At 36.4% G+C, this 26,619-nt stretch overlaps 1 protein-coding gene across 1 annotated transcript in view; it reads left to right on the forward strand.

The window, feature by feature from the left end:
* The window catches only part of LOC107044572 (protein rhomboid), a 29,482-nt gene extending 3,104 nt beyond the window's left edge, over window positions 1-26,378 (forward strand). Inside the window, exons 2-5 of the mRNA XM_015266500.1 lie at window positions 19,942-20,204; window positions 23,834-24,004; window positions 24,087-24,242; window positions 25,670-26,378. Of these exons, the coding sequence (XP_015121986.1) occupies window positions 19,950-20,204; window positions 23,834-24,004; window positions 24,087-24,242; window positions 25,670-25,990 (903 nt within the window). The 5' untranslated portion in view covers window positions 19,942-19,949 and the 3' untranslated portion in view covers window positions 25,991-26,378. The remainder of the gene's footprint in view (window positions 1-19,941; window positions 20,205-23,833; window positions 24,005-24,086; window positions 24,243-25,669) is intronic.
* The last annotated feature ends 241 nt before the right edge of the window (window positions 26,379-26,619 follow it).

Here is a 26,619-nt window from a genome sequence, read left to right on the forward strand (position 1 = left end):
GGGGGGGGGGGGGGGGGGGGACTGTAGAAAATGAAAAACAAAAAGAGTTGTTGCATGTGCGAGTGTGTAGTAGGGAAAGCCCTGGAGACGCAGGCGTAAATACATTGAAGGAAAATAAGGTAGATGGAAGGCTAAGCAACGATCCCTCTCGCCCCTCTCTACCTTTCCCTCTGAGAGTGGAGGAAGGCCGGTACGGGGAAGTGCGAGGACCTCGGCGTTAAGGCACTACACCGCAATAAACTTCACTCCGTGTGCACACTGTAGTGGGTAAAGAAAAGCAGCCCTTGGGTATGTGTTCCTTTCTCGCTGCCTCTTCTGTTTCAATTTTTAAACTTTCTCTCTCAGCAAATTTTCTCTCATTTTTTTTACAGTTAGGATATGATTGATTTTTTTTTAGATCGTCAATATCCATGGAAACCTTGAAAAAATGTATAGATTTTTGCACCAATAAATTTTAACAATAATTAACGATAACTGAATAAATTTTTTTTTGCATCACTCTTCATTAATTTCATAATTGTCTGCAAAGTGTAAACAATCGCGAGGGGAGGGACACGCCTCATGTTTCATGTGATTTTCAATTTCCATGAATGTTTGTTAAGAATAGTTTGAAGGAAAACACTTCAACAATATTCTCTGTTGGAAATGAATTGCTGTTGAGAAATGCACCCATTAAGAGACCGGTAACAGCTTCTCGTGGGTCACGATAGTTTGGATGGTACGGTTTTTACGTTTCTTCCATGGTAAATAAAGGATAGCAAACGGAACTTGCTTCTCTTCTTGTGCTGATTACTCGATGAAAAAATAAATTGACTGAGGCCAGACGCTAAAATTTCTTGTTTCGTTTGTACCGAACCTCAGTTTCAGTCCGTCGTTTCTCCCATGTAACGATCCTTCTTATTCTTTCCCTGCATTTTACCGCTTTCTTATCTTCATGGTTGATTGTTATGTTCTTCAGTATTGTTGTTCCCTTGAGTTGTCGGAGTACCGGACATCCACCTCGCCTGACTGCGCGTCCAAGAAATGGCTATTCTTCTGTAATAAAGAGAGGAGAAGAGAGACAGAGGGGGGGGGGGGGAATTTGATTCATCACTTTTCTTCTGTGAAAATAATCAAGAACAATGATGCGCCAATTTTTTATATTACAGATTTAATTTTCGATCTATTACTCAAAATAGATTATAAATAAATAACACACATGCTCTTTTCATTTTTCCTCCTCTCTTCAAACAAGTTAAGGATGTTCAGCCAATGTGGAGAGTATTATGTTAGGAATATTTTTCATTTGTCTTATTAACTTCCCAACCCGAAGTAGGAAGTTATTGTAAGTTTTTCAGCTGAAGAAATCCAATGGAAAATATCTCAATAGAATAAGTTGTATAGAAAAATCTAATTCTAATGAATGAAGGAAAGGCAGTTGGTCGGGAAGTTATTGGTTCGACTCGTAACCGGTCACACCCACTCCAACCCACCCGCAATGGGAGCGAGCGACCAACAATCCAGTAGAATTTTTTTTTTAAACCACTCGGCATTAGATATTTGATGATTCATTGACTACAAAAATCAGGTGTCTGACAGCTATCTGAATTTAAGATGTCAGATGGTAAAAAACGTCTGAATCTTCAAAACGTCTGAAATTTAGACATTAGATTTCGCAGTGTTGGGATGATCTTTTTGCGTAAATTCATTTTCGATTGAGTTACTAGGTGAAGCCACCTGGAACAAGGCGATACTATTGTATTGTTATATTATCATGCCTCTCCCCGAAGTATTGTCCGAAAATTCCCAATAGGGAAAATACAATTTCGTGTACATTTTCTATGCACACGTTGTCTCTTTCATTTTATATCTCGAAACTCCACTTTCACTTGCCTGCACTCTCAAACGACAAAAACAGGAGTAGTATTCTCATTCACTCTGGATCCTCATGTTTCTCATTTTGTGCTGTGCTACGTTCTCAAAGGAATGCTTCTGTATATCCTTCTCTCTACTGAGCGCAAAATTGAGGGAAATGAAAATTCACCACGGCATCGTCCAACACCAACACCTTTCCCCCCCAACTATTGCCATTATAAATTACCATGAGAATCTTGTTAAAAAATTTTCCACCAATTTGAAATTTTATCACTGACAAAAAATTGATAATAAATAAAAGAGCAACAATTCATTTGCTGAGGCAATCGACTTGATAACAAAAAGGGATGAATCGCTGGTTTTTTGGCATTGAGAAACTTTGCCAGTCAATTGGAATTCCCGAGAGTCAGTCGTCCGTTGAAATTTACTGTAATGGTTAAAGGTCCTTATTATCCCAAGGGGGTGGGTTGAAACGTTGATCACGATGAGAGCTGGAAGGATGGGGCCAACTGGAAATAACCCCCAGAAGATTAAAACCCATTCTAGTTGACTATTTTATCGATAATGCTGCTTCAAATGGCAATGAAAATAACTCCGATAACAATATTTCAGACAACTCTATTCTTCTTCACAGCTCAGGTTTAAGCGACTTTTTTTCCTGATATCACGTATGAACAAATTTAATAGAACAACTTACCGAATTCGCGAGAAAATTCCATTGGAATTCTCTAGAAATTCTATTGGGATTCTATGAAAATTCTATTTGTTTTTTTGCGCTGATTCTAGGGAATATTTTATAAAAAAAAGCTCAAGAGAAAAAATGGCAGGCGGCTGTATCTTGGATACAGCTGTAATTGTACGTAGATACGTCCATGGTCTTTCCTTATTTCTCGAATTACCTCGAAATACCTAGAATTTTCTACACCTCCGACAGATGGCGCTGCACATAAGGACCGTTTCCCAAAATGACCCCCCATATTGAAACGATAGACGTATCCACGTCAATATCTACAATGACTTTACCACTCCACCAGATATTTACACTCTTTACTTTATACGATGTGAACTCTTTGATTGTCAATTTACGACTGCTATCACTTATTTTATCATTACATTAATTTTTTTTTCAATGGCTGGATGGAGTGTTATCAGACAATAGATTGCGTAATTCAATGTGTTCAAATAACTCCAATGGAATATCCAGTTACTGGTACATGTACGGACCAGGGCCCTGGGGGTGTTACAATAAAAGCCCATTTTTCACGAAAGATCACCCTCAAATTTGACGCCATCAATTGCGCGTGATAGTATTCATACATATATAGATATTTTTTTTAATCATTGTTATCTCTGGGAAATTTATGACTGGAGCAATTTGCCAGTAACCAAAATCTCGTGGTGGCTGAAGCTCAATCGCGTCAGGTTTTTGGGGTGAATGCCGTTAAACGTTATAAAATACACCCAACGATCGGGTATCCACTCTGTATGTAAATCGTATGTATCAACGGAAATTTCCCTTGCTGTATTAAGCAATGTACTTGCAAATCCCACATCAGGAATATTAAAAATAATCTCGGCAAACTTGATTAATGGTTTATTAAAAAATTTATTTCTACACGGTGAGAAAAGTTGCACGGAGAGAAATATTCAATAAAAATGACTTATCTTTTCCGTAATTCCGGAGCGAAATGTGGTTGTAGGAAATTTTATGGAACTGTCACAGAATTTTTCCAGAGCGTTGCCTAAATTTATCTGAATCCACGGACGAAAAAATTTAATAGAAAAACCTATCGAATTCGTTAGAAAATTCTATTGAATTTCTTTTGAACTGTTCTATTAGTTTTTGGCCGATTGAAATGTTCAATAGAAAATTTTTAGTAGAAAAAGTCAATAGAATTAAATTTTTCTATATAACTTATCCTATTGAGATATTTTCTATAGAATTTTCTCGGCTCAAATTTTCTAAGTTTTTTCGTTTGATTTTCTTGATGGGAAGAAAAAAACAGAAAATTTGAGTCGAGCAAATGAACATTTCTCTCCATGCAGATAAAAATTACCTCGAAAATAGTGACAAATTTTACAATGCGAATGGTAATCGTGAAGCGAAATGTAATTCAGTAAAAAAATATTGGTTTTTAGTGGATATCTTACGATTTTCTCGGTAAAAAATACATCTATGGATGCAAAAATTATCCTCTTGTTTAATAAAATTTCCCAAACCGGCAGGGAATTTTTTATTTTGTACCCATCTGAAGGTCATGGGGGGTGGGGACGGACGGAAGTGAATTTTTACCGAAAGGGTTCGGTAAAAATTATTACAGAAAAATTATACGAAAAATTGGAGCAATTATTCACGTTCACTGGGATAATTTTTGATAGTATGCAGAGTAAACTCTACAGTACGGTACTAATCATCCGCACGTTTAATAAATTTTGCCGGTCCAACTGAGTAAAATTATTAATCTCGCACTTTTTCTACTATTTAAGGTGAAAAAGTACCGGAAATCGAGGTTGCTCCATGATTACTTGACTTGTTTCGTCATTTTTCTCCAACTCTTTTCTCCCTGTAGTGTGTAAAAATTGAGACATCTGACTTATCCATAATTCATCGCAATCGTATTATTTTTATTTACTCAAAATATCCAAACGCTAGTATCAGGTGAAAAATTTTCCTTTTGGATTGTACACATTGGGTAAATATGAAGTTTAATTAACGACGTAAATTAATTAAATCTGAGCGGGGGTTTATGCCAATTGGCAAGCAGAGTTATGCAAATATATGGATTACAGTGGAAATGAAACAATGAATAAACATACCACATTCATTCTCATCACAATCAGAATGTGAGTCTCATTTCAATGCAAAATCCACTCGAAAAATATGGAAAGAATTCTCTGCGCATTCGTTATATATTATACGGGTGTTTTCGCCAATTATTGGTATAGTTTGGTAAATTCCAAAATTTGAAATTTAATTCATCATTGTAATTTCCCATTCAAAAGGCCTGAAATTTTTTTTTCAAATTTCATTTTTAAAAATTTTTTCCAATTTTTCATTCTATCATTTTTTTATTGAAAATTCATTATTTATGAACCATTTGTGAACCATTTATGAACCATAAACCATTTGTAAACCAAAATTATTTTTGGATAGAGCGGATCCGCTCCGAAAAATAGTCACTTTACGTAAGGAACAAAAAACCTTCAATCGAGGTTCTACTGATGATTTGGAGATTGACGGCAATGAGATGTGTTATTTCAAATTGCTTCTTTTCCGTCGGAGAATTTGTTTTATCTTATTTACCAATGAATTCATTTTAAGAATTTTTATATTTGGGACTTATATTCAAATGTGCACTTAGTGCTACGGCACTATTCGGGGATAAGATTGCGAGTCAGAGAGTTAAGATAATAATGTATTAAAAGTGGTAATTGATGCTGCTCATGGCTTTTATGAAACCTTTTATCGATGTTGATCGTATCAAATATGAAGGTTATTCTCGATGAAGATAGCTCATCCGAGTGAAAATAGCGTGAGTCATTGGTATGCATGGGCTGTCAGTACATTCTATGAGCCAGGCCGCAAGTAGTATAAGTGAACGTGATGCATAACGCTGATCCTGATGGTGAAGATGCAGCATTACCTATTAAGTATTATGGGAGCATAAGAGTATTATGACGAGTAAAAAATAAAAGAGTAACGAGAGCTTTTGAGAATAGAGAGATAAGAAGAAATATAATGATTTCGAGAGATAAGTTTATAAAGTATAGATAAGGATGGAGAGCCTGAGTTATTATTAATCAATGGGATAACAGGAACATTTTAAATAACAAATTGAATTAAATTAAATGAGTTATTCATTTTATTGTTATCGGTATAAAATAATATTTTTATTTAGAGGATCCTGACCCTTTGAAGCACTAGGTGCATCTGCAGTTATCATTCAACTTCTCAATGTTCAATAACAAAACTTAGAAAATAATAATGAAGTCGGGATTTGAAATGAAAAGATCACGATTTGAATAATGCCCATTTTTTTCCAGTTTACTGTTTAGAAAAGATTTGTAGTTATACAAAAGAAAAAAAAATGAAGGAGAGAGAGAACTCGATCGACGCAAAAAAAGAATGAAAAATAGAAAAATTAATTTAATGATTTTTATTGTGAATTGATGGCTCTCATGAAAATGAAAAGAAAAGGCAAATTAGATAGATCGTCTGGCAAATTTGCGCACGAACCAATAATTGAATTAATCCAAAACAGTTATCTAGAAAATGTTGACTTCTGAAGATATGTTCTATGTTTTCACGTTTCTTGCACTTAAAGTTTATATTGTTTATATTTACTATAATTTTTGTCCAGAATTTCCGTTTTATAATGCACAAAATGAATTGATTTCTTGAATGGTTATGTGAAAATGTGCCCTTGCACAGAATCTGGCAAGATTCTTCCTTGTCCTTCCTTGAACTTGGCGCTTAAAACGTAATAAACGGTTCGCAGTTTATCGATCGTTAAGCCACGAAATCCAATTTGAAATATAAGTCTAGGGTAGCAAGAATATGTCCTGTGTAAATTTTACTTGGATCTTAATTAACCAAGGAGCTCAATGAAATTGAGATGCCACTTTGGCACCCAAGATGAGACTAAAGAAGTATCTTAAATGAATGAATTTAGTGGCCGAAAAGACAATGCAATTGCGCTGCGTTTGCGATTTTGGGCTTTTCAGCATTCGGTTGGCAAGGAATAAGTCAAATTTATTAAGAAAATGAAATTTTTAATAAAATTCATTTTGAAATATATTCTAAACATGACACCAACAACTTTATTTACCATAGAAATGTGAAAATAATTACTGTTTTTACTATTCATTGATTGACCTCTTCTGCACAAAAATTTCAATCTGAACTCATTCACCCTTAAACCACCACATATTCAACTTCATCAGCCCCAAATCTCTCCCTCCAAAATATCATGAGAGCCCTAGTGGCGCTCGTTTGACAGATTGACGACCTTTTGACGTCCCCTTCACCTTTATAAATCCGTCCTCAGTATAACCGAGCTCTGTAGCAAGCTTTTCCTCTACCAAGAAAATCTTTTTGCTGGCCACTCATGTTAGTCGACTCTCGGAGTATATGTATATCCACTCGTCAGAAATAAATTTCCCCAATTTTCCTACAAAATATATGATTTGTTGATAAAAATAAATGTGTATGGTGAAAACTTATAGATTTATATTGTTTTACTTATATATGATATATATAAATAACTTATAGAATTATTAATAATAACTTATAGAATTATAACAATTATCTGCTCTTTGAAATTTTTCACTTTCTTCTCTCAAGTTATTTGTATATTGGATAACATGAATCGAGGTACGCGGTAGCGTATCGGCCAAGTCGTGCCTGATAACTTCACAAAAACGACGAGAGCTACCAAGTACCTATACACGACACAACTTCCCCTTCCACTACCCTCAACTGATTTTCCATCAACTAATAAAAAATCCGGCTACTTAGACGAAAAGTGTCCTTAATTACACTATATAAATCACCAATCCCCTTTCCATTGATGCTGTTATCAATTTAATTCGTTCAATATTTACGAAGATATAGCAACGAGCTACCGTGCATATAATAGTACCTCTGTGCCCATCGAGTCAGTGTGACCGATGGCCACAGTAGAATCCCTGCAATACCGGCCGGCTGCATCACTGCGGTTTTCCATGGTTTCCCTGGCAGTCCTTGTCCGAATGGGTGCAGTTGGGGAAAAGTAAGTCGGCCATGGTAACGCAGATAAAAGGGGATCGGAACAAAATGTAAAGACCCGAGAGGGTATACATATGGATGAATTAAAAAATATATATTACCCAACACGGAAAAAAATATACCTGAATTTTATAAATATATTGTCGTACGGTATTTATGAAAGCATTTAACGTTGACATTAAAATCTCGCAAGCACTTTATCTTATAATTCTTCCACACCCTTTTCATTAGAATTAGCTAAAAATAAAGCAACGCAAATGAATAAAGCATGTGTTGGCATTCGGCCAGAGTGGTAAAAGGAAAAGAGTGCGGCAAGGGAGAAAAAGATACATAGGTTTCCAACCATTGAAGTTTCCACTTTATCCAAAAACGTGTGTTACACTTTTAAATCGTTGCCTGTAGCACAAAACTGTCGATTGAAGCCACACACACGTATAAGAATAGTGAGGGAAAGACGCGCACGGGTGTCTTTATCCAATGTAATAGAGAGTCTCTGTCGACAGGAAATCGGTAGACCTGGCGTACCTCCAAGGATTCCTTATTCCTTATCTACCAGGGTCCAGCACCAATCACTGCACACTCGATATGTCTGCACCCTTTCCATTTCAACTTTTCCATCCACCATTCTCATCTCCTCTCCTCGCTTGTCTGCCATCCACTCCTTTATATCCTTCAAATCTACGTTACTCTTTCTAGAATCGTATCAGACACCAGAGATTTCTTCCGATTGCACAAAAACTGTTATTCCCTGCCATTTCAAATATTATTTTTTGTTTCTAATGTTTGTATTCTTTGTGGATTTTTTTGCGAATTCACGATCGGGAGATATTCACAAAACAATGTTTTGTGGAATTTTTTGAACTTATGAGAATGCAATAAATTATTTCGAATTTTTCCGGAAATCCATAGGGACTAACTTTTGGGCCTGATTGTCGTCGGATACACCTTAATATGCAAGTTGGCGGTATTCATTTAATTATTGAGTTTTTTTTCCACATGGAATAAAACGTCTCTTCACAAGCATGAACGGCCGTTTTTTTGGTCTTTTCCATTTCCTACGGAAAAAAATGGATCAAAAATAGGAAGAGGGGGAGAGGCATTTAAATGAAGCGCACTTTTCACTGGCCGATCGTTCAATCTGCCGCGGTGCGTCATGACAAAAAAAAACGCTGCTAGTGAAAATTGGTGGAAGGAGGGGAGAGGAAGAGAACAAAAAGAAGATGGAAACCACCACCTTTTGTGTCGTTCTCGGGGAATGCGCTGAGCTAGAATGGCTTTATTCTCCCGATCGTGAATTCGCAAGTGCCTTTTACGTCGAAAAAATACGCGCCTTGATCTATGAAGTGACCTACCTAAAAATTAATATTATTCAGTGGAGAATTTCCACATAATGAAATAGATGGAATTTTTCACACTTTTCAGAAGTAAAACCTTGATGATACAAGTCTTTGAGCAATATGCGTACATGACGAGTAGAGCTACTTTAAATGGTGATACCGATGTGAGGTTAAAATAATGGATATAATAGCTGAATGATAGTTGAATATAATAGGGGAGGATGGGGCAAAACGGCCCCCCTTCAATCGTCAATATTTTCCGATTCAATAATCCGATTGGGATGAGTTAGAGCTCGTTTTGAAGAATGAAAAATTATCTTCAAAATGAAGTCGAAACTGGAAATTTTCACAATGTCATTCACAAGTTATTGACAATTGAAGGGGGGCCGTTTTGCCCCACCCTCCCCTAATAATAATTTGAAATGGGTTCGGGTATACGCGATACTAGTTGTATCGAAATATTGGACTCGACAGAGAGGCTTCAGCCCCCAAAATGCTAAGATAAGTGTTCTCACGATTTTCGCCACCAATATTATATTAGCATTGTCACTGACAATGCTCCTACACAGTCAAACGACTTCCAAAAGGAAGTCGGGCTCCTGTGTCACCGTGATAATGCCTTTTAAGCATTTTTGGCAATACTCAGTCTTCGAAACTGACGTAAAGATACTAAAATAATATTTTAATACGCGTAGTAAAGCATACGCGTCACATACCTCTCAACTATCTTCTCATCTTCTTCCTTCCGATACTGATTAAACTTCAAACTACACCACGATATTTTTTTTCACATATCCTATATAGATTAATAGATAATCGAAAAATTCTCCGGCTTTACGTACCTCGAACTTGGTATCCTAATTTTCTTGGGGTGTTCCTCAGATAATCCCATTGGGAACATATTCTACCAACTTTGAAATTTTCATCTAAAAGTTTGGAAAAAATGTTTTTCCCTGCTTATCTTCAAAGGAATTTACGCGAAAAACTTTTTCATTACACCGCATCACATATTTCTGGAAATCGGAACATTCTAGATTCACGTATCCCCTGCAAGTCCCGCCGCCCGAATTTTTCTCCATTTTATCACACCCTACTGATCAGTTAAAGATTGAAGGAAAGCTCAGGAAATTTCAGTGCAGACAAAATTCCTGGTAGGATTTTAAATTTCAGAGATTCCATTAAAACGCTATTTTTCATGATAATGGTTTTTAAATTGAAGTCGCAGCGCGCCCTATTTATTGTGAATGTAAAGTTTACAGCGTTGTAGTGAAGTAATGATTCAGGGCAGGAATTGATTTTCAATTTTTATTGGGATTGAACCAATCAATAATTGGCAGATCAATGCACTGTTCCCGACAAATTCAAGTTAATTGGGGATAGAAATTTAAATGTAAGCAGAGAGGAGAAAAATTGATTTCATTCAACTCTATATCCCATCCGCTGCTGGATCTCACCGAATACCAGTCATTGTCGTACTTTAATTATTAGATATCTCACTTCGCGTTGCACTCACTGGAACGTGTGAGTGGATGAATGGATGGAAACTTTGAATAGGTCCGGCCTGGAGACAGTAAATTTGAATTGAAATCTGAATCATTGAAATTATTCATGATTTGTCTTTCCAAATGATTTTTTTTCACAGATTCATCAGAAATCCGGGACAGTTATTTACATGGAGGCTACGAAGTGCCGAATACTCAATTCCAAGTGTAAAATGGAGAGAATATAATCGTTCACCAATTTTAGAGCGATAGTTAAACATGAAGAATTCTAATGTAATTTAATTGCTGTATATTAAATATCACTTTTATGTTGTAATGATAAAATTTTCAGCGCTATTATTTTCATGAACACTAAATATGCTTGAGAAGCCCCTGATCTGATCTTTCAACCCGGCGTATTTTCCGTTTCGCTGTTTGTAACAACGGTATTTCATTCACGTGAGCTTGCAGACCTCGCGAATAGAGGTCTGCACAAGAATTGAGAGAAGTCGAGAGGGTGGGAATATGCTCGTAAATAACATCTCCAATATATATGCGTTTTGCTGTGCAAGAACGATTTCCTGCAGAATCTCCCACTGGCATGTAATTATAAATCTCTTTAAATTCTATCATACTATTTCCATGGCATATTCCTCCAATCGAGAGAAAAAAAAATTATCAATCATATTTATTTCTCTCAGCTCGGACCGGTAGTGAACTAAATACATTATTATTTGGGAAAAAATGTAGCGAAGCTGCTTATATATTTATTTCAGATTAATTGAATGTATTGTGTTCGAGCTTGGCTTAGCAACCGAATACCTTACCGCGACTCGTATCAGCTGATATATCGCTGTCCTTGTCGCAGGACGTCCTTCCGACGATTCGTAATAATTCGGACATCCTCGATCGGGTGATTTAGATAGTTCAGACATTAGTTTTCGCAGTGTATTAATTCCGAGTGTTATACGTTACAAAATCCATCTGTCTTTTACCGAATTCCCACAAAAAATTCCCATGATCAATGAAATTTTCTCTCGGCACACTCAATCGTTCTTTGAAAGAAACGTACATTCCAATCTTGCCTGCAAAAGAGTTTTTACGCTCGAATTAAATTGCACACAGGGTGAAATTGTAAGCCGATCAAAATGAAAGGGGGAAAATATAAATAAATAAAAATTGTTGAAAGGTGAAGTAGGAAACTACTCGGAAAGTGCGCGACTCTTGGAACGATCCGCCAATTCTTTTCGATTTATTTCTCTTTCCTTGTTTCAGCTCTCTCCTCACTGTTCGTTTTTCTTTTTCTCTCATATCGCTCTGGAGGAATCCCTGCAAGAGATTACAAGCGTTCGGGAAAAAATTTCGTGTACTTTCACGGAGAGTTTTTAATAAAAGTTCCTCAAACGTTACTCAGCTGGGGGAATATATCCAGATTCTACCAATGAAAAGAGGCACAACAATTTTCACAGACTGAAAAGTGGAATGGACCCACACACTCGTTTTATTAAGCCTTTATGAAAAATCGTTGAAAAATAAAATTGGAAGGCGGAACGCAAACACAACAGCAACAACTACATGAAATCAATCAAATATTCGCTTATTTAGGCGATAATTGCATGAATAAAATAGCCATCAGTCGTTTTTTTCGTCCTCAAGCTCTACATAAAAACTCCAGTGGATGAATGGAAAAAAAATCAAGAAAATAGAATTAATGTGCGACCACTCTTTTCTCTTGGCGTTCATCTTCCTACTGTTTTTTTTATCCAGCGCCACCTGGAGTGTGACCCAGCTGCCGCTGTCATATCCGGTATACGGTCAAACTCTCCTTCTCCCTTTTATTTTTCCTCTTATTTCATACCAACTCTTTTTTTACTTTACTTCAATATAAAATATACGTACCATGTAATATATTATATCTTTTATTTGTTAGAACCTCCGCGACATTTCACCGGTGCAGGACAAACAAAAGATGAAGTGTCCCAGTGGCCCGTGAGGCAGGTCATCCCCCTCTGCGTCTCCACCTCAAACATTCTAACATCTTCACCTTGTCTTTCACCCCCAGAGTTTTCATCGTGGAAAACTCCCTGGTGTCCACTCCTACACTATACTATACGAATCTGCCGACATACTTTCCATCCTTCGTTTCTTTTATTCTCTCCCACTATATGGTCACTTCCTCTCCCTCTTTTTCGCTTTATCGCTAACAATTCCACCAAGAAGAAGGCGGAGCGTTTCAATAAAGTTTCCGGAGAAGATGGATCGTTTCAGGTTCCCCCCCCCCTCCCCCTTAATTTCTGTGCACATTTTTTTTTAAATCACAACTTTCGATCCCCAAGCCAGCAATATAACAGCGAAGCTATACTGTGGAGAGGCTATTTCTTCTGGAGGAGGGGAGAACATTTTTTATCCGAAAACAAATGGTTAAACTCGTAAAATTAATCAAGCCAATATACACTCTTGTTTTGTAATTGTTGGAGTTCTCCGAGCAAAGAGAAGTATGAGGTGATGTTTTGAAAAATACAGAGAAATGAAAAAGAAAGCCAAGTCAGCAATGTCAAATGAACGAACATAGTGCACAATCAGATTTCTAGGAGGAAAGTAGTTTCAAATCGAATAAGGATTTTCGAGAAATTCTTTATGAAATAAAAAATTAGTAGAGGGAGGACCAACGTTCAAATATTCACCGACAAATTTCCACCGACTTTTAATTATTTATTCAACATTTTCCGACTTCATTTGCTTCTTCGGGAATTCATTTATGCACGGAACTCAATTGAAAAATATCTGTGGAATTTATCATTCATTCGCCAAATTCAATTTATAAACTCCCGGGCTCGCTCCTTGGTACGTGCGGTTGTATTGCACTGCTACCAACTCCGTAACAAAAAAATTATGGGAGATAATGTGAAATGCGAGAATGTGCACATGAATCCGTTGCTATGCGCGTATTTTTTAAAATAGTGCGTCGAACAAAAAAATAGTTACATCAATGAGACGCTCGTGGCCGATTTATATACTGTAACTGAGAGTATTTTTCGTGTAGCTCGTCACGTTTGTATTTTATCTAATAGAGATGATTCGGAGGTAGTGGAGGGGGCAGTTGCTTCGTGTATAGGTACACGAAGTCGGAGTCAACACTTTTCTTGGCCAAGACTCTACCGCGTATCTCCATTCATTTAAATACAGTATTTTTCATGTGAAAATTTGAAAACCCCTAAAAGTACAATTTGAATTCTGTTAATCTCATGAACAATAACTTAAAAATCACTCACTTCAGAATCATAAATTTCTGACTTTGTGAACATCAATGGACAGTTCCAATAATTTATCTCGCCAATGCCAATGGATCATTAACGAACAATTCACGAATCTAAAAAAATGGAGGATTTCATCGGAAAAAATTACTCATAAAAAAGTAATGGATTAAAATGGTAATAAAACTTTTTTTTTCTTGTCGCTGAGTTGAAATAAAAACGAGAGGCAGTAAATTGTCAGATAAAAGGATGTGAGCGTTAATAGAAAAAAAGGGGGGGTTAGGTCAAAGGGGATTATTGTGGAAATGAGAAAAAATGGGCAGAGCACTTTTTAACATGCTCGTACTACAACTGCAAAGCTGCCATTTTAATTCTCTCCCTGGCTCATGGATTTTTTCTATTTTCCTGTATATTCAATATTTTGTTTACATTCAAAGCGCAATCATTTATCACCTGTGTGAGAGAGATCAGGTTTGAATTTGGAAGTTCATTGAGGCGAATTTGAATTTCTCAACTTTGGTCTGTACGCGGAAGGTCTCCTGATGCCACCTACACCATGAATTTGACGAAATTTGCATCCGATCATTTTGGACCGTAATCAAATTCACGTGAATTCGTTGCCAGGCACCACCCACGGCCTCCCCTTGCCTTCCCGCCGCTGTTGTATACCTGCCTATGCTATCTCGGCGTATGCTAATGTTGACAATTCTATCAGCATGCTATATTGTTGTATTATTTTCCATCATTTAACGCTGGGTAAACAATTCTCCAATTTCCATACTCTCGTCAATGTTTTTTCTCACAATTTCCGACACAATTAGAATTATATTATAGAAATTGATTATTGGTAATATCTATTATTACATTTTTTTTTTTTCGTTCCATTTCCACACGGAGAGAAATGTTCAGCAAAAATTACGGAACTCACAATTCGCTCACCGATTACGGAATCGACTCAGAAAATTTAAGTGACGGTATCGTAAATTTTCGATATCGGAAAAACGATTGATTCCACCGGCGCAAATGAGGAAAAACAAATTTTCTCATGATGAGGGTGACGAGGGTCAGCATGAGGATCATATAGGGGTCATATGAAGGAAATTGAAATAAAATAAAATAAAATAATATAAATGAATTTAGTGACGCGCGAGAAGCGAATGTTTGCTAGTCTTCAATAAATTTGAAAAGGGGAATAACAGAATATTCCATTAATAACATTTCTGGAACATTTTTTTGGAATGATACCATTAATAGCAGAATATTCCATTAATAACATTTCTAGAACATTTTTTTGGAATGATAAATATTGACGGGCTATATATGTCCTCAAGCTGAATGAAAATTTTCAACTGTTCATTTCACAATCCCTCAAATAAAAGCCTTTTGACTCGCGCAGTTTAATATAAAAAAAAGGACAAGCATGGGATAACTTATCTAACTGGTGTCATTAACGTCGACGGCTTGACAAACACTGATTACCATTGGAAAGCTCGGTTGGAGGGAAAAAAGAAAATAGAAAAAAGGGGTTAGGGGACACAACGTCGATTCTCCTTTATCAACTAAAATTGTGGTAGAGAAAAATGTCGAATTTACTCTTTTCCCCTTTTATCAAAGATCAGCAAACAGTAGGCGTGTGTCGATCCATTGGTTTACGGTATATTCGATAATGAATATTCCAATTTTATTTAAAAGACTTACTTTCGGGGAAAAACTCTTCCAAGTTGAACGCCTCATTATTTTTTTCAATTTAATTTCATTCGTGTCCATCTTTTCTTTTTACTAATAGAGGCATTTTTCACGATGAAAGAGACTCTTTTTTAGGAATAATTTTTTCGCACATGTGGTACATTCCCTCTGACGCTTATCTCACTAGAAGAAAAAAATATGGATTTTTTTTCGTGAGGTCAAAGGCAACGTGAAAACCTCTCTCTTCACTCAACCACATGTATTTTTTGCATCAGTTAATTTTTAAAGAGAATCTTCAAAAGCACAATTCGTCTTTACCAGTTGGAATATTTTCAGTCCGATTCTTCAATTAAAGAGTATTCCAAAATTTCACATCAAGGTGATTCTCATTGACGTTTCAAGAATATTGTTCATTTATTTGGGTAGAAAATAATACAATGGAACATAATTGATAAAAATGTCAGACAGATTTTCAAGTATTGACGCTATGTCGAGTGAAAAATCTCAACACTAATTTCGACTCGGACTGCTGTGACACTAGAACGAAAAAAAAATACTTTTTCTACTCTTTCATCACTATAAGATTCCCGGATTTCCCCCTTGCCTGTTCTCTCATGTTTTCTACATGAGAGTGTTCCCCGAAGGAGCTTGTGTGGAAAATAATCGTCACATTTTTACAAGAAAAATCGAGAGTCTCAGTATTCTCCCGGAGAAAAATTGTCACTAGGTATTTTCTTTTGCAATAAAACTAATAGTTTTTTTTCCAGATTTGTTCAACATATGAGATTCTTGAAAAAATGAGGAATGAGGATAGTTTGTTTTTAAAATGTCCCTCAAATTTTAAAGTTGCCGTTAGATGATTTTTCTCAATCTTTGTTTTATAGAGAGATTGATCGTTATTTTACTTTTTCATAATTCACTTCGTTCAATAATTAAAATTAAAAAGTTGTATAAAATAAAGCTTTGTTTCTCCTCCAACTAATAAGGGGAGAGAATTGCAGCGTTGCGCGTTGGAAGGAAACAAAAAGAAAATGTAAAAAAAATCATAGAAAAAATATTAGAGGAGAAATTACTCTTATTTATGATTTTCTATCTTATTTATTTTTGCTTTATATTCATGGGAGAAGGAAAGGAGAGAAAGAGAGACGGAGACACACACACACAGAGTTGAGGGGTGGAAAAAAAAGATAAAGGATTCCCAGGGTTCCCGGACGGTGGCCGTAGATTTTCATGAGCTCGGAAAAAAGAAAATTTTTATTTACTTCATTTTTTCCCCTATTTTTATTCCTCTAAGCGTGTCCGCTGCGATTTCCTTGACGTCAGCGCCTTCGACTCTGCCACGTTCACCCCGTAAATGTCAGTTTGATGTCTCATCTTTTTTCTTACCTTTTTCTGTAAAAGAAAAAAAAATGACAAAAATGATTTTGTGATGGGACCGTAATCCTCATGAACATCGACAAGAATTACAGTCGCAACGAATCAAAATATTTCATTTTCTCATCTTCATGGACTGAGAGAAAAACGACAAAGTTCTCAAACAAGGCTTACTTGTCCCAAGAAAATAGTTTTTTGAAAATTACCAAAAAAGGATTTTTTTGTGTCAAACATGCAGAGAGTGCGCCGGAATGAAAAATTTTTGTCCCAAAAATAAATTTAGTAGATCAAAAAAAATTGCATTCTCTGCGCACGCAAGAAATGTCATTTCTAGCACTACTGCCTCGTTATTCGATACTCCCATACGTATTTTGCTCCCGAAAAATCTCTGTTCTATGCGAAACAAGGGATAATAGTTTTTCGTTTCGACTGTCTAATAATCGCAGACAACAAATGAACCCTTAAATGAAACAATAATAATGATATGATAGCAATCTTGTAACTTAGGGATAAAATATTTGTTGATAAATTTTCCTCTGAGATATTTTCATCATGAAAAGGCACCGTCTGGTGTGAATTAACCGCCTCTTGAGCCAAATATTTCGTTGCTGTCGAAAGCAGAACAATTATTCATGTTTGAGACTTTCAAATTCGAACTAAACAAATTCCTTTTTGGATATTTTCAACTAGGGATTTTGTTGGCCCAAACAAGACTTGTTTGACGTGTTTATTCTTCTCTCAGTGTGAAATAGAAGATTTTCGGTGAAAGACTGGTGCATCCCCCAACTAACGATCAATTCAAACTGGTGATGTTTGATAAATTTCAATAATCCTTACCACCACAAATGGCTGAAAAAATTCCATTTATAAATTATTTCTCAAACTTAGTTCATGGTTTCACCAGACCTGTACTAATTACAGAACAAAGTTATTCTTCAATGGTACACGCACTACCCTGTACACTCGCTGGATTACTCACGCCAGTGAATTCTTATCCTCCAAGTTCTGTTAGGTGCTGAGGAGAACTTGGAAGTTGTATAACATACGGGTGCTTCACAAAGTTTCCATGATGATTTCGTGAACTTGCACTCAAGGATAATCTTCACATTATTAACTATTATTTCATCAAGTACCTTTGACCTCTACCCGCTTTCATTATACTTAGTTTTATAAACGAGAAATTCTTTTTTTTCAAAGTAGATTGATTCGATCTCTCTGTGAACTATTTGAAGAGAAGAAAATAAGATTCAAGAATCCCTTAGGGATTTCGAGGTATCTTTTACAGTTTAGTACAGATCTATAGATTCAAGCATTTTCAATCATCAAATCTGTCAATGCAATTGCGTGAGAAAAATTTGAAACAAATCATGAATATTCAGCATTTTGCAAAGAATTATTATTTTAACTGTCTGATTTTTTTTCAGATTTTTAAAATGTTTTCTAACGACTCAATATCGAGTTTCACATTCAGACCTGCAAAGTTTAAATAATATAATCATTGCAAAATGTTCGACTACGAAAGTAGAAGAGCATTTCTCTTGAGAAAAAATAGCCAAAGTACTTGGTTATCCTTAAAAATCTTGAAATAAGTGAAAATATCCGGGACCTTATTCCCTACGTGGTTGGATATTACAATGCGGATCAATGTAAAATTATTCAAAAAAATGAATGAAAAAAAACCTAAATATAAGAAAAAAAATCTCTCAATGGCTGAAACGACCAGAGGTTCATTGATATGCCTGAATATTCCATTTCAATATTCGTACATACGTAAAATCCATTCAATCGATGGCGATTTACATGAGCCATTGAATTTTCTGTCCAATTTTTTTCCTTTTTCTTTTTTTCGGTTTTTTTTTCATTTCCTCCCAGCAATAATTGGAATAATTGGCAAAAACAACTCAATCATTTACTTTCGCTCATTTTTTAAAACATCGGTGTCTTTGAAGCATAGTATTCATCGTGTTATATTACCGAGGAAAAAAGAGTGCACATTACAGGGACATGGACCGTGGTTGTCTCCCCCTTCGTTTTCACTCCTCAGAGTATCCCTGATATAGCTACAAAGCGCCTACGAGCCTGGAATAACGAAGTCTCTTTTACCACACAACTTCATCTTTTTTCTCTACTTCAGTTTTTTTTATCTCTTTATGCTTTCTACGGAGGTTTATTTTTATTATCCACTCGGACGTTAATAAAATCAACAAAGAGGTCATTCTTTTGTTAATTATGATGCTGCACATTTATTTTTGATTTTATTATTTTTTTTAATACCTTTGATGTTGTCTAAATAACCAAAACGTTTATGCATGTTAATGGGCCAAATTTCATGCACGGTGAAAAAAGTTGGAGATAAATAATTCACAATTGAGCCTCAATTCATGATGATTTGGTTTTGGTTTTTTACCTACACAGAATAATTTGCATTTTTTTTCAAATTCGAACCAAACAAATTCCTTTTTGGCAATCTTCAACTCCCAATTTTGTTGGCCCAAACAAGACTTGTTTGACGTGTTTGTTTTTCTCTCAGTGCATAGTAAAATTTGTCACGATTTTCGAGGTAATTTTTATTCAACTTGTCTCTCCGTCTGGGAAAACTGAAAAATACATTCACCACAAGCCGCTGGAACATTCTGCCTTTTGTATTTGTTTTCGATAAATTGGACATCTTTCAAGATCAATTCAGCGATCAATAGTACGAGAGTTGTTATCTAGTTCAAGTGCTCAAATGGATTCCTGGCACTTTACTTGTGGAAGTGACTAGGCGGCAAGCGGTGGATGGGTTTGAAAGGCAAAAGCCTGAGGAGGATATGTCGACTAAGTTTTACTCCTCTCCGGTCAACGCCAAGTGACTTGGGGCTTTTAGAGGGGGAGAGAAGCATGCAAAGAGAGTATTTCTATACCTTTGTTCTACTCCAGCCGCGAAAAGCGCTTTGTCTGATTTCTCTTTTCAAAAGACTATAGAAATCAGCCATGAATTTATAGCTCAGAGCTATAGTGGACTAAAGCCACCGTATTTCATTGTAAATTTGTACCCTATACCCTCCAGGCATTTTCTAATCATTCTACAATACCCTTGAATATTGTTGCTTGAATATTGTTTATTCAAGTTCTATGTACTTGGAAATGAGCATTTTGGTCGTGCTAAAATTCGTATTCAGGACGTGCTTTTTTTCTTCTTTTTCCAGGTGTCAAAATGGACGCCGAAGCTGCTCTGTTGGTGACATCACCCACACTCTCGACCATCTCCTCTGATCAAATTGATCCGAGATACACGGATCGTGAATCCCCATATTCAGCCGACTCACCAATCACAGCAAAACCGGTATTCAGGAAGATCAGGGAGGAGGAGATTACACCAAAGCCGACACCCAGACACTCACTGCTACCGAGAAAGCCAGAATTTCGGATACGACCGCCATATCTTATGATATGTATCAGTATCATTGAGGTAATTGTTGACAGATAAAAACCAGTACTTTACACGTTCATACAATATCCAGAGCAATTGTGCAAATTTCACAATATATTGGATATAAATAAGAACCATCAGAGCATGACCAAAGCGTGTCTATGCACTACTTTTAAAGTAACTACACTGAGAGAAAAACGACAAAATTCTCAAACAAGTCTTACTTGTGCCAAGAGAATAATTTTTTGAAAATTATCAAGAAAGGATTTTTTGTGCCAAACATGCAGAGAGTGCGATGGAATGAAAAATTTTTGTCGCAAGAATAAATTTAGTAGTTGAAAAAAAATTGCATTCTCTGTAGACGCAAGAAATGTCATTTCTAGCACTACTGCCTCGTTATTCGATACTCCCATACGTATTTTGCTCCCGAAAAATCTCTGTTCTATGCGAAACAAGGGATAGTAGTTTTTCGTTTCGACTGTCTAATAATCACAGACAACAAATGAACCCTTCAATGAAACAATAATAATGATATGATAGCAATCTTGTAACTTAGGGATAAAATATTTGTTGATAAATTTTCTTCTATATGAGATATTTTCATCTTGAAAGGGCACCGTCTGGTGTGAATTATCCGCCTCTTGAGCCAAATATTTCGTTGCTGTCGAAAGCAGAACAGTCATTCATGTTTGAGACTTTCCAATTCGAACCAAACAAATTCTTTTTCGGCAATTTTCAACTAGCGATTTTGTTGGCCCAAACAAGACTTATTTGAAAACGTGTTTGTTTTTCTCTCAGTGTAGATGCTGAACTACGCTTTTCATAAAGATTTTTTTTGTCGTCTGAAAAAAAAAACGAGGGAATAGGCAATTCACTCGTTAAGAGCGTGGCAAAATGTGTAAACTCGCAGTCCGCAAAGTTAAATGTAGTCTCAATTTGTAAGAGGGCTTGGTTCATTCAATGCGGATGGAAACTGTGGAGAGCAAAATCCAGGTCGGGAGCGGGTAAAAAATGAGACCAAACGCAGGATATTTAGGGTATATTTAGAGATGGTAGTATTAAAGACAGAAAGCTCAGTCTATAACCATTTCTGCGCGGAAACGAATGCATGTGGTAATGAATGATCGGAAATACCACAAAACACTATTATAATATAATAACTCAATCGGATTCCCAGGAAAACATTATTAGGAATCAAATTTTCAATTTACCGTCTCTGTTTTGTCTGTACAAGTCAAATCTGGAGTATTTCATTGACGACACACTTAAAATACTGTTTTTTCAAAGGAAAAAGAATGAATCTCCAATGTTTTCTGTCATCGGGAGTGAACGACGATTAGGTGAGGGTTTCTAACTCATCTCATGTTTGCAAATTACTTTTGTTGGATGGAGTGTCGAACAATGTTTGAGTTGAGCAGGATATTGGAAACTACTGAAGTGATGCGAACACTCAGTGTCATTTTTTTGTTCTCTCCACTTTTCGCTTTTCCGAGTAGGAAATGGACGTTACACCGGACGTTACTGGCACTTTCTAACTCGGTAGTGCTTTTATTTGGCCTCTCGAGCGAAAAAAAACTCAATGCATTTTGGCACATTTCCGGCTAACACAGAATTCACTGGTTGAATTATGAGATGTTGACTGAGAAGGAAAAAAATGACTCATTAGATATTATATTCAGCATCGGCCCCTTCGGCATTTGTTCATTTTTTCAATATGTAGAAAGCTACGCTAAGAGAAAAATCGAAAAAAAATCGATTTTGGCGAAAGTCGACTTTCCCCCTGGAAAAATCCAAGATCTGACACTTTGGCCCTCGTGACCCTTGTGACCCTTTGACCGACTTTCCCCCTGAAAAAATCCAAGATCTGAGGCTTCGGCCCCCGGTGAAAAATTTTTTTTTTGCAGTTTTCACTTTTTCCACATACTTTTGAGAGTTCTGAATAGCCCGTCGCTTAAATAGTTGGAATCAACGTTCACCCGGCTAAAAAATTCGATTTTGGCGAAAAATCCAAGATCTGACACTTTGACCCTTGTGACCCTTGGACCGACTTTCCCCCCGGAAAAATCCAAGATCCGACACCTTGGCCTCCGGTGAAAAAAAATTTTTTTCATTTCTGACTTTTTCCACATACTTTTGATAGTTCTGAATAGCCCGTCGCTTAAATAGTTGGAATCAACGTTCACCCGGCTAAAAAATTCGATTTTGGCGAAAATCCACTTGCCCCGGAAAACCCGAAAATCTGACCCTTTGGCTGGGGCCAAAAAAAACGGTTTCTCAGTTTTCACTTTTTCCACATACTTTTGAGAGTTCTGAATAGCCTGCCGCTTAAATAGTTAGAATCAACGTTCATCCGGCTAAAAAACTCGATTTTAGCAGATAGCTGAACAATTATTCATGTTTAAGACTTTCAAATTTGAACCAAACAAATTCTTTTTTGGCAATTTTCAACTAGCGATTTTGCTGGCCCAAACGAGACTTGTTTGACGGCGTTTGTTTTTCTCTCAGTGTACTTCCCTTCTGGATACGTGTTGAATTTCCAATGCCATCGTTATAATCAATACGATAAGTGATACGGGACAAAATGTCCACTCATATTAACGCTTCAACCGGCGTAATTGTATTTATAATAACGGTATTGTGTACATGCCGGCGGGGGGAGGGGGGGTTAATAGCGCCATTAACCGCCATAGACTCTTCAATCCTCATTAACGAGATAGCAGTGGTTGTATGTCAGGTACTAATGAATTTTCATCGTTATCCTCAACCCGTAATTCACATACAACTGGTAAAATTTTCTGTCCAAGGGTTTGCACAAATATACACAGTGTTAATCCAAAATGGCTCGGATGTTGCCACTCGAGGGTGATATTTATTTTAGAGATTCTAAGGAGAGCGCTACTCGGTACATTCTGAAATCTTGAGATAATAGTTACAGTCAAACATCTGGCGTCTCTTGGAGATTTGCCGTTGTTCAAATACTCAGATTTCTGCATTAAATATGAATTGTTATTTGCCCTTAATTATTTACATCTCTATTTATATGGTGGAATAATTTTTTTTTTCAATTGTTCAGTATTTTAATGGGAGGAGAGAATAAAAAAAGAAGAATCAAGAGAGAGGAGTAACAGATGGGAAAACACGCAGACTTTAAAGTTTAATCTTTTCTTTCATCCATAAACTTTATTTTTCTCGAGTCATTAACGTCTTACCTACTTTCTGTTGAAACACAAACATCTCAAGAGTATGTTAGTCTACCGACAATTTTCCCTTCCAAATTGGCTATTCAGGTAGAGAAGAATGAAAAGAGGTAAATGCAGAGAGAAGGGGTTTGTAACCATCCCGAGCGATGCTCACTCAGGGTATTTGTTGCTTTAATTAATTTAATTATCCGTCCGCATAGTTTCCCCTGCCACCTCTTTTGACTCCTTGTCACGAGTTTTCCCTCTTAATAATAAGCCAAGGAATATTCCGTTAATTAATCTCCATCGGACTTTCGACATTGCATGGAAAGAATGTAAAATAAAAAAAAAAGGAGAGAGAATAATGTGGAACAAGGGATTTTAATCTCAGGGAGAATGAAGACAGGATTGCATAAAGTGGATGAAAAATTATTCACCTTTGTTTAAGTTTTCCAAAGGTTTTTCCCACTTTTATTGATCTTGTTGCAGATCAGTGTTCACTGCCTGAGTGATGAAGCTGTACTTCGCAGATGGTTGGTCTACGATCCTAGGCAGCGTGTTCAAGGATGGAGATTCGTATCTTATATGTTATTACACTCGAATGCACTTCACTTGACTTTGAATGTTGTAATTCAAATGGTATTAGCGACTCCACTGGAGGTAAAATAAACATTTACTCAAAGTTGCTGTGTTAATTTGTTGAGCAAAATTATTCATGTATTTTGGAAATCTTCTCCAATAGGTGGAACAAGGAAAATTGGCAGTTGCAACGATTTATCTTGGCGGTGGTATTTGCGGTGCCCTAGGAGCATCTTTACTCCAGCCAAGTCTCTATCTTGTCGGAGCATCTGCAGGCGTTTACGCTCTACTTACCAGTCATCTGGCACACCTTTATCTGGTAAATAGTCAAAGTCTTGTTTTTATGTGTCTAATTACTTGTAGGAGTGGGTTGAATTTATCGTGGACAACATCAATTTGCTTATTTGCAGATATATTTCCCATTTTACATTGTAATTTCAATTTCAATTCAGTTACAAGTTGAGTCTATGGCCACGCTTGCGAAAAAATTCAGTAGAAAACCGCTGGAACATTCTATTGGAATGCTATCGATACATTCTATTGGTTTTTTGTACTGATTCTATTCGACATTTGATAAGAAAAAGCCAACAGATTTCGAATTTCTGTTCGCCTTTTTTCCCTGAGGTTTTTTCTGTTAGAATTATTGGACCCAAATTTTCCTAGGTTTTCCGCTGGATTTTGTTTTATTTTGTTTTGCAGGATCCGAGTAAAAAAAAACTAAAAACAAAAAACCGAAGAAAACGCAGCGAATTCACTAGAGATCTCTTGAGAAGAATTCTCAAGAGAAAAATTCAAACAGAAATTCGAAATCTATTGACTTTTTGTTATCGAATGTCCAATAGAATCAGCGCAAAAAAACAATGGGATTTCAATAGAATTTTCTATTGATCTCAGTTGAACATTTTTACCTCCCTTCAGACGGTCTCCTACCAGTGATGTAACGGACAGAGCTGACCGGTCAATTTACCGTCATTTTACACGTAAATCACACGTCACTGACCGAAGGCCAATTTCTCGTCACAAAAATGCCAAAAGAAAAGCTTGACGGTCATTTTACATCTAGATAGAGCGCGACGAATATCGTTGACCGTTCATGTGACTTCATGTGACGAAATTAAACTTTTCATGTGAAAAAATTTTATACGACTGTCTATAATTGTTTCTATAATTGAGCTTAATAGATTCTGTGATAATAATAGATAATAAAAGTGCTGCGAAACTTTTCTGATTTTTCGCGATATTCACTAAATTTTCGATTTCCGTTTCGCCGTTATTCGTATTTTTCTTTAAATTTCTAAAAAAATTTATGAATAAAATGAAAAAAAAATGACTGAGCATAAAAATGATGGTCAGATTACACTTAGATGAACGATTTTTCAGCGTAAATGACAACGAGAAAAAATCACTGACAATTGGGTAAGTTGACCGGTCAGATTTTCCGGCTGACTTGACGCATGTCAAAAATTACCGTCATTTTTCATCTCCATTTCCCACTGATAAATCATTGTAGAAAATGTGAAAATGTTTTTCTCTCCTGCTTTCTTCTCACTCTTTTCGTAATCCATGCGACACATACATTCTGAAGATAAATGGAGCTTAATGGGGTCAAAATTGCAGCATTTTCCTGGTCATTCTCACTTTTATTATTTCCATTAGCCTCGGCATCAGTCATGAGAATTTTACCCAAAAAGTTTTCCATTGATTTTGTTGTTTTTTCCTTTTTCTTTGGACGGTTGGTTCTTGCAGTGTCACGGTGAGCTACGATATGCCAGTTGGCGTCTGGTAACTGTTCTACTTCTTGCTGGTGCGGATGTTGCATCGTTACCCGTACCAGCATTGCTCGGATGTGGCCGAGTTGGTTGGGCAGCGCATGTCGCGGGTGCACTGGCAGGGCCACTACTTGGATTAGCCGTATTCCCGAAACAAAGCAAAAAGGATTCGCGTGGTCGTAGATTTGTACGTTTTGTTAGATTTTTAAGTGCTGTTAGTGTGATGCTATTAATCATTGGCGCAATATTGGGTAATGTGTATCTCATCGCACTGCCACAATTGCATAAACCCTCCTGACAACGAATTCAAAAGCTCATAAGGCTGTGTAAAAAATCATTTCTCATGGTTAAAATACGGGAAAGTGCTGAGAAAATTTTCGAGTAGTTTATGAGAAGTAAACGATTGTTGAGGATTAATTGGGTAAATTTTCAAGTGAAACGACAACCCTAATGGACGAATAAGCGCTCGAGAATAATTTTACCCAATGGAGACGAAAGAAATTTGAATTTCGAAAATTGCCTGACAACTCATTTTGTTCCGTTGAACAATGACATTTCATCTTTTATTATGGAAAAATCAGAATGACAAGGGAAATCAAATGTTAGCGTTGGGGTCTAGGGACGAAATCCTCACGGAGAGAAATACTCTATTAAAATTAGGTATCTTTTCCATAATTCCGGAGCGAAATGTGGGTGTAGGAAATTTTACGGAACTGTCACGGAAGTTCTCCAGAGCGTTCCGTAATTTTTACCTGAATCTACTGCGAAAAATTACGATACCGTCACATCGGTGCGCGAATTGTGAGTTTCGTAATTTTTACTGAATATTTCTCTCCGTGCGGATGTGCTGGTTTACTGTTAGAAATTTATTGAAATTTCAGTCACTGCATCTTCTAAATTTTCGATGTTGTAAGGTTGAATTCAATT

Source organism: Diachasma alloeum, unplaced genomic scaffold (genome assembly GCF_001412515.2).
Source record: "Diachasma alloeum isolate Michigan unplaced genomic scaffold, Dall2.0 Dall_scaffold_00760, whole genome shotgun sequence".
Lineage (NCBI taxonomy): Eukaryota > Metazoa > Arthropoda > Insecta > Hymenoptera > Braconidae > Diachasma > Diachasma alloeum.